A 9,364-nucleotide genomic window follows, 5' to 3' on the forward strand; every position below is an offset into this window, starting at 1 on the left:
TTTGGCAAGTTCATCCACTTCGTGCTAGGATATTGTAAAACTTTTTCCTATGGTGCCGGCTCAAGGTTATAATTTCCATAAGAAGACTTCTTTAATGTTGATTGACGTGACAATGTGAAACCGGAGGAGCCGTATGGACCTATGGAGTCTTATGAAGACCTAGGGATGGCATTCCTGAATCTCATTTCCAGTTGGGTCTTTGCAATGGGACTCCGTACCATTCATCGATAAATGGTAATATATGAGGATGATAACCATCAGCACCCCCTTACCAGCCACAAAAAAAGTAACTTTCTGCATATGTGAATTTTATTTTTAAGGGAGGACACTACATTAATATCAAACTGTTGGTTATTATAGCACAGGCAGATAATAGGAGGTAAGTTCATGGTTTGTTATTGAGTAGAAGAGGTCAAGATGGAGGATCTAGAGCGCATAAAGAAAATGTAGTGACTTGGACTAATATGGAGGTCTGGTCTTCGGGGTTTAGCTAGAAGTCAGAATTCCGGCAACTTCATTGAGAAATTTTTCCCAGGCAGCTTGGACAAAGTCTCCACCGTATCGAGCGCCAAGCACCTCCACGATGGCGGCATTGAGGAGCTAGAAAGAAAAAGATCAGGCATCAGACATTATGAATGAACAGATACTAAAGAGGTCCCTACTTCAATAAAAGTGGAATGGGGATTATGTTAATGAGTGAATTGTGGGTGGGACAGGAGGCGGGGCTTATTATTGTCCTACAAATCATCATGTTAGTGGTTTGCTTGCATGGGGACCCATGCTCTATAGCAGCTTATACCAATTTGTAGCTCTTCAGCTGTTTCAAAACTATGATAGCCACCATACACTGACAGCGGAAGTCTGTCCAGCCATGTTGTCGTTTTTTCAACGGGTAGAGAGACACAGGGTGGGGAACACTAGTCTATGGGATCTACTGGCCATATCTAATCTTAAAGGGGTACTCCAGTGAAAAAAATTGTTTTCAAGCCAACTGGTGTCATGTAGATTTGAATTTTAAATTCAAATTTAAATTTTATTTAAAAATCTAATTGAAATTCAAATTTTAATTTTATTTAAAAATCTCAAGTCTTCTGCTGCTGTATGTCCTGCAGGAAGTAGTGTACTTTTTTTTTCTAGTCTGGCACAATGCTCTCTGCTGCCACCTTTGTCCAGCAACTGTACAGAGCAGTAGAGGTTTTCTATGGAGATTTGCTACTGCTCTTAACAGTTCCTGACATGGACAAAGGTGGCAGCAGAGAGCACTGTGTCAGACTGGAAAGAATACACCATTTCCTGCAGGACACACAGCAGCTGAAAGTTAGTGGAGGACTTGAGATTTTTAAATAGAAGAGTACAGATCCCATGGTATCCCATCCATAAAAATCAGTGAACAAAATCAATGAAACCAATGGCTACAAGATGAAATTTGCAGAAACAGATGTTTTGGAGAAATTTTTAAAGGAAAAGGAAAAATTAATGCTGCAAGTTCTAAAACTCACAGATTGGACAAGTATAAATAGTAGTGAATTCCCCATGGATTGCAGCCGTACCAACTAATTTGGGGCTCAGGTTACAAATGATAATCTCACCTTTATGTGACCAGCGTTGAGCTTCAACTTGTTGGTGTGGAGGTCTTGGTACTTGTTCAGACTGTCCAGGTTTTTAGCGGCTTCTCCAATAGCGTTGAAAATCTTTCCTCCATGGGTCAAGAGGTCCTGAGAACCAGGAGACACGTCAAAGCGGCTAAAGAATGACTTAGTCTCGGGGTGACTCTGGAAAAGCCTAAGAAATACACAGGGATGTTTTAGGAGGTTAATAGGATGTAGACATGACCAACATATATATATAGTCAGCACCTTTCGGAAATGATAAAAAAAAATCAGCGCCTTTCACCTTTCAGAGATCTCATTCCACCCCCACCCCCTGAAATATTAATCTGCCCCTTCCTCCATAAACATCAATCAACCTATCACTTCTCCTCCAGTGCCCATTTGCTTCCAAGCACTGGTGGCTGCCATCTATAGGATTGCTGGGGCAGCTCCTTGAAGTTGCAGTTAGTTACCTGCTCATGGATTCGGCCCCCAGCTTACTGGCATCTGGAGCGATCTTGTCCCAAAGGGAGCTGACGGCTGCCTTCTCGCTGTCAGAGAGTCCCATGTTGTGGTTTGGTTGTGTATGGCGTCTTCTGTATTCTCTCTAGTAGAATGGTCACTATATATATATATGCTGTAGGCTTATTCTATATCACTGTATAGTGAGGGTCACATGTGCTGGATAAGTGAAATCCCCATAATCTGCTCTGGGCTGGAGCTGGTGTCAGTGACTGTATGGGAGGGGGTGCAGACTGGGTCCATGCACTGAGCTACTTTCAGCCATGATGTTTAATTGGTCACAAGTTATAAGCAGCTGAAATCCGGAATGTAAAGTACATAATGCTCATTTATATTCAATGTTCCTTGTATTGTAGACATGGTACTGTACGTGAGCTGTCCAGCATCCTCCACTCACTTAACAATCCCCATGGTGTATAGGTGCAACATGGTCAAGGATACAATTAAGTTTGGAAATTTTGGATACAAAAAGTGTTAGCAACATGAGTTCAACTTCGGAATTTCCTGCTCCATTCAGCTCCATCTAACCCTGGAGTACTGAGCTAAGAGGCACCCTTGTACAGCCATTGACCAGATTTAGCCTAATAGTAAGAGCTGTTTTTATAAGCCTGAAATGCGTCTGTATTTGTTTGCACAAGAACATGTTTCAATAAAAAAAAAATCTGAAAATTTTATTTTGAAGAAAATATTGCAATTACAGCCTCTATGTTAACATAATAAAGGGGTACTCCAGTGATGCTGTAATCACAGAGCGTACTGCTCCGGCACCATCATACGCTGCAAGCACATACTACATCTATTAGTTTCTCCCCCACACGTACACACAAAGAACTATCACATGTTACAAAGTACTGATCACATGATCAAAGGATACCATTGGAACACAAACACCTGGTAGGTGTGCTGTTGCCATGATAGTATATCCCTTATTGATTTGAGAGACAACTATCATATGTATAACTCATGGCGCTAGATCCCAGCATTAGGGCATACCTATACAATATATTATATGGTCCAAAAATATATCCACCAAATAATTTTTAATCGGACTTACCATTAGTATATCAAACACATGACCAAAGAATGCATCACTGGAACGCAGTGGTGGAACGCACACAACTGTAAGGTATGCCATCATAATACACCGCGCATTCATTTGAGAGACAACGATCATATGCATGGCTCATGGCGCAAAAGCGTAACATTTTAAAGTATACCTATACAATGTATGTAAGTACGAAGAATAATATTCCATAATCGGACCCATTATCGGTATGTTAAACATATTACCAAAGAGAAGGCCAGATTCATGACGAGTGCAGGATTTATTAAACGCCCCATAGATTACACAAGGCGCTATTGATGTAATACATCTTAACTTTATCTTTAGTCCAAACCTCAATGATGTTAGATATATATATATCATTTTCATGACACAGCTTGTTTCTTCTATTTGTGTATTGCTTTATGTGTGTTCAGCTGCACCCATGATTCCTGTATGGGCATTTAAAGGACAACTCCAGCGCTGATAAAAAAAAAAAAAAACTGAACTGAAGCTCCAGTTAGTGGTTTCATTTTTTTTTTTACTTCCTGGTTTGGCCTTTCCCATGATGCACTTTGTCTCCTGTGATGTCTAACTGACTAGAGCTGTCTGTAGAGCTGTTAGATGGCTTACATCTTGCTCAGCCAATCAGAGCTGAGCAACCTGTGTCATTTGACAGAGAGAGGCTGGACTAACAGGGCTTAGACCCACCTCCCTCTTGATGACCCATTGTCACAAAATGGCTGCCACAGAAAAGCCTGGGGTCACCAGTCATTAGGTAAGAATGAGTTTACTCTACTTCCTGGTGGGGGGTTGAGGGGAAAAAAATAGGAAAGGGGGCAGATAGGTGATTGAAGTATAAAGTTATAAAACTTTGTAATGTGTTTCAATTACTGGGAAAAAGCTTTTTGCCGGAGTATCCCTTTAAGTGGTGCCCATCTACCCCTATTGATAAAGCTTGTATAGAAGGCTAGGGTCTACCAAAGGGCCTTGTCCAGGTAGTACAGTACTCTGTCAGGGCAACTTGTCTTAGTAGGCGTATCTTGATAGAAAAGATTTTACTCTTGGTTTCAATTACCGCCTCCTGCCAGAAGAGATCACGCAGTGCCAGGTCTGGTAGCACGAGTCCCGAGCTTGCACAACCAGGTGTAGCTAGCCACGTAAGGAATGGAGTACGTCAGCATAGTCACACCTTGCTCCACCACAGACGATTCCTGTAATTTCTTGGAATGTCCTGACTAATATAGAGAATGTCACCTTACATGAACAAGGTTTTTCTGTTATGTACTTGTAGTTTGGGGTTAGCACTGCATAGTAGGCTTGAAAGTGTACTCCGAAGAAGTCAGTCGCATCTAGTCCCTGTCACGGCACCTTGTCACCTGGCACCTGTACTTTCTCTTTATGGACTACTCTAAGTGACCCCCGCAACATGACAGCCCCCGCGGCATTCCCTGCAGCATCCAGACTCACAGCATCTCCCCGCAGTATCCTCTGCAGCAGCCCCCTTTCCTGGAGGGCGGTACAGTGGACCCCGTAACCCGTCCTCGGCGCTGCCCCCCCAGATCTCACCTCCCACCTGAGCCACTCTTCTGCAGAGGGATCCTCCAGCAGGAGCAGTGATGACGGCATCACGCCTGCTGGGGTATTCCTCCAGCAGGCTGGAGAGGGGAGAAGAAGACAGAAGAGAGGAAGGCCGGCTCCATTCCTGCAGGATTAGGTGAGTATAATTTTTTTTAATGTCTTAGGGCACAATACAGGGTCACATTCTGACTATGGGGGCAATGCAGGGAGACATATGGGGGCAATACAGGGGGACAATCTTATTATGGGGCAATGCAGGGGGGACATTATTACTAAGGAGGGCACACCACTGGGGGCATTATTACTATGGGGGCACACCACAGGGGGCATTATTACTATGGGGGGAATGCAGGGGGTCATTATTATCATGGGGGAATGCAGGGGAACATTATTACCATGGGGGCAATGCAGGGGGTTATTATTACTATGTGGAGAGCACAGCAGGTTTAGTATTACTGTATGGGGGCACAGCAGGGGACATTATTACTATATGGGGGTACAGCAGTGGGTATTATTACTATACGGAGGGCACAGCAGGGGGCATTATTACTATATGGAGAGCATAGCAGGAGACATTATTACTATATGAAGGGCATAGCAGGGAACATTATTACTATATGGGGCACAGCAGGGAACATTATTACTATATGGGGCACAGCAGGGGGCATTATTACTATATGGAGGACACAGCAGGGGGCATTAATACTATATTGGACACAGCAGGGGGCATTATTACTATATGGAGGACACAGCAGGGGGCATTATTACTATATGGGGCACAGCAAGAGGCATTATTACTATATGGAGGGCACAGCAGGGGGCATTATTACTATATGGGGCACAGCAGGGGGCATTATTACTATATGGAGGGCACAGCAGGGGATCCTACATACAGGAGGCAATCCACATACCTACTGACTACTGTTTAGATGCTTATGCATGGGAAAAGAGGAAGGAAGTTTCTGGAAGTGCAGACCCTAAGATGTCTGTCTGGCAGGTTTAGAAGAGACGAATTGTAGCTGAAAGAAATCATCATGGTGGTCGGGGTGGAGAGAAAACGGAAAGTGACACCTCAGATCAAAAAAAGATGTCACTTGTGAGTAACTGAATGACGTTTTTGTGTTCAGTAGAACATTATTTGGAAGGGGTGCAACACTGCTCCATGTCAAAATAAACACACTGCTTCTTCCTAGTAACCTGAATCTTGATAAAAGCCCCCGTTCCTTTGCCAGGGCTGAACTTTTATCAAGATTAGCCCTGTTGCCAAAATGCCCTAGAAACTGCCCTGCTACAGATAGATGAACGCTTCTTGCAGGATTGGACTGGCCCATAGGTGATCAGGGGCATCCCCCAGTGAGCCCTACTCTTTGGTGTGGGCCTCCCTGTCTAGCAGCCAGGGAGGCCAGGATGTCGAGGATGACATATAATCCCCAATACTGCTGCACATGCCTTTCATCTGTTAGCGCTATAGAAATAAATATTATTATTATTATTATTGTTATTTTAACTTACAGCCTCTATCTAGTAACCTGGGGTTTCATCATATTATTTAGATACAGGGAGTGACAGGGGTGACAAGTAGCAGCATGTAGTGTGCCGATTTAGCGCAGACCCTGTCCTTCTCCTCTCAGGCTGCCTCCATCTGCTCTATGTGCTGCTGCTGGCAGTCGGGACACAGGAGGAGAGGAGGAAGAGGGGCTGTAGCCTGCCAAGTGTGGCACTGGGGTTGAAACTCTGATAGCATGTGAGTTGTACCCAGGGCCGTCTTAACCATTGGGCATGGTAGGCGGCTGCCCGGGGGCCCATGCGTCCTAGGGGGCCCCTGCCCTGTGTCATATTCCCTGGCCTTTTAACTGGGAGTGCTCCTGATCAGCGCTGGTAGATAGGGGCTATGCACAGCTCGCTCTTGTGGCCGGAAGCTGCATTCTGCTTCCCGTCACTAGAGGTCTCTCTCACCCCCTGCATTCCCGTGCGGAGCAGGAGAGTGACGTCACCAGCAGAGCCCTGAGAGGAAGGAGAAGCTGGAGGCCTGAAGCACAAAGCCTGAGTGAGTATGTGCTGATAGGAGGGGCAGGGAAGGTGTTAATCATGGGAGTGCTCTCTGCAGGGATGCAGACAGGGCTGTGGGTGAACTGGTAAACAGGGAGGGGGAGGGATCGGGGGTGTAACTCCTCTGAGTGTGTATATATCTCCATTCAGTGTATACAGCAGTGTATTGTATACTTATCCTCCTCCTGAGTGTGTATATATATCTCCATTCAGTGTATACAGCAGTGTATTATATACTTATCCTCCTCCTGAGTGTGTGTATATATCTCCATTCAGTGTATACAGCAATGTATTATATACTTATCCTCCTCCTGAGTGTGTATATATATCTCCATTCAGTGTATACAGCAGTGTATTATATACTTATCCTCCTCCTGAGTGTGTATATATATCTCCATTCAGTGTATACAGCAGTGTATTATATACTTATCCTCCTTCTGAGTGTGTATATATATCTCCATTCAGTGTATACAGCAGTGTATTATATACTTATCCTCCTCCTGAGTGTGTATATATATCTCCATTCAGTGTATACAGCAGTGTATTATATACTTATCCTCCTCCTGAGTGTATATATATATCTCCATTCAGTGTATACAGCAGTGTATTATATACTTATCCTCCTCCTGAGTGTATATATATCTCCATTCAGTGTATACAGCAGTGTATTATATACTTATCCTCCTCCTGAGTGTATATATATATCTCCATTCAGTGTATACAGCAGTGTATTATATACTTATCCTCCTCCTGAGTGTATATATATATCTCCATTCAGTGTATACAGCAGTGTATTATATACTTATCCTCCTCCTGAGTGTATATATATATCTCCATTCAGTGTATACAGCAGTGTATTATATACTTATCCTCCTCCTGAGTGTGTATATATATCTCCATTCAGTGTATACAGCAGTGTATTATATACTTATCCTCCTCCTGAGTGTGTATATATATCTCCATTCAGTGTATACAGCAGTGTATTATATACTTATCCTCCTCCTGAGTGTGTATATATATCTCCATTCAGTGTATACAGCAGTGTATTATATACTTATCCTCCTCCTGAGTGTATATATATATCTCCATTCAGTGTATACAGCAGTGTATTATATACTTATCCTTCACCTATCACTCCATTGTTGTCTCCCTGTATGTATACTGTATAATACATTATACAGGGAAACAACACAGCTTATATATAGAGAAGGGCAAAACAACATGGTTCATATATAATAGTCATGTTGTTGCCCCTCTGTATATATGAACCATGTTGTTTCCCTGTATATTGTATTATACAGTATACATACAGGGAGACAACATGGTTCTCATATATAATAGTCAATTCGCACCTCTGCCCAGGGGCCCATAATGCTGTTAAGACGGCCCTGGTTGTACCTGGTGCTTTCCTGTACCAGAGGTAAATTTCTGTGTGTGGACATAAAGTATGTATATTTTGTGAGTCTGTGTGTATACCTCAAGTCTAGTCAGTCCATTCAAGTAACAGTCAAGTATTCAGAGACAAGTCAAGTATTTTGAAGTATTGCAAGTCTAATCCAAATATGTAACTCAAGGGGTTTCAGTATTATCTGTCTATTGCACTTCTATTGAAACCTAAGACTAGTTATGGTACTGTACCTTTAAAGATTCACGTAAACATTTACCGGTTAAGTTGATTGGTGCACTACATGGTTTCTCACACTACACCTGCACCTGTTCTATCCTAAAGAGTGTGTTTTTGGTACATCCATGGGTGGGCACATATCACTTATGGCCACTGTGACAAGTGCCTAAGCGGTACACTACCAACTTGCCCCCAGCTTAATACCACCTGGCTCCCCTGGGTTACTGCATTAAAATACATTTATGTTTATCCCAGGCAGGTTTACATTCACTTACTGTAGATTTACCAATCACATCTACTGGAAGTTTGCTCCAAGTATCTACTACTCTTTCAGTAAAGTAATATTTTTTCATGTTGCTTCGGATTTGCACTAGTGCCTAGGTACTATGGATGTTGTGAGAAAAGAACTGTATCATACTGCCCCCTTATAGTTATACTAGAGATGGTAAAACCACGCAGACAGTGGGCGCTCCAATCAAACTCACATAAAGAAACGGGCGTAGCTCTATAGAACACCCTTTTAACTATTGGTGAGTGCCACTTCTGTACCTCTGTGTATTTGGATTTGAAACTAAAGATGGGGTTCTTCCTTCTGAATCTGATGTGTGCCTCTATTGCTGGGAATATTGTCCCTACCCGTTGGGTCTCTGCAAGAAGATTTTGTTCATTTCATTCAGATATTATATGATAATATACTGACAAATACAGTAAAGGACCCTCAGCAAACTGCCCCCCCCTCCAGAAAAAATACAGTAACAAGTCCTCAGATCCATTTGCCACTTAATTTTATTTTTTAAAATAAACCTCTACATTGACAATATTACACTTGTAGTTTATTACAGGACATGAGTCTCTATAGGAGAGAAATAAGAAGTATCTTTAAGGCTGGATATTGTGTAGTATATGAGGCCCATACAGAAGATGTAGTGACTAATATGGCGGTCTGGCCTTCAGGGA

General features: G+C 42.8%; 1 protein-coding gene across 2 annotated transcripts; it reads right to left on the reverse strand.

The window, feature by feature from the left end:
- Window positions 1–325: 325 nt before the first annotated feature.
- LOC138774083 (hemoglobin heart muscle subunit alpha-type-like) lies at window positions 326–3,647 on the reverse strand. Of its 2 annotated transcripts, none has more exons than XM_069954648.1 (3): window positions 3,509–3,647; window positions 1,590–1,782; window positions 326–600 (listed from the first exon to the last, which is right to left on the reverse strand). In XM_069954648.1, exons 1-3 carry the CDS (start codon window positions 3,541–3,543, stop codon window positions 487–489), a joined length of 342 nt encoding a protein of 113 aa, XP_069810749.1. In that variant the 5' UTR covers window positions 3,544–3,647; the 3' UTR covers window positions 326–486. The 2 variants fall into 2 exon arrangements, with proteins under 2 accessions (XP_069810749.1, XP_069810748.1); XM_069954647.1 differs by lacking the exon at window positions 3,509–3,647 and adding an exon at window positions 2,063–2,157.
- Window positions 3,648–9,364: the final 5,717 nt, after the last annotated feature.

This window comes from Dendropsophus ebraccatus, chromosome 15, assembly GCF_027789765.1.
Source record: "Dendropsophus ebraccatus isolate aDenEbr1 chromosome 15, aDenEbr1.pat, whole genome shotgun sequence".
Taxonomy (NCBI): Eukaryota; Metazoa; Chordata; class Amphibia; order Anura; family Hylidae; genus Dendropsophus; species Dendropsophus ebraccatus.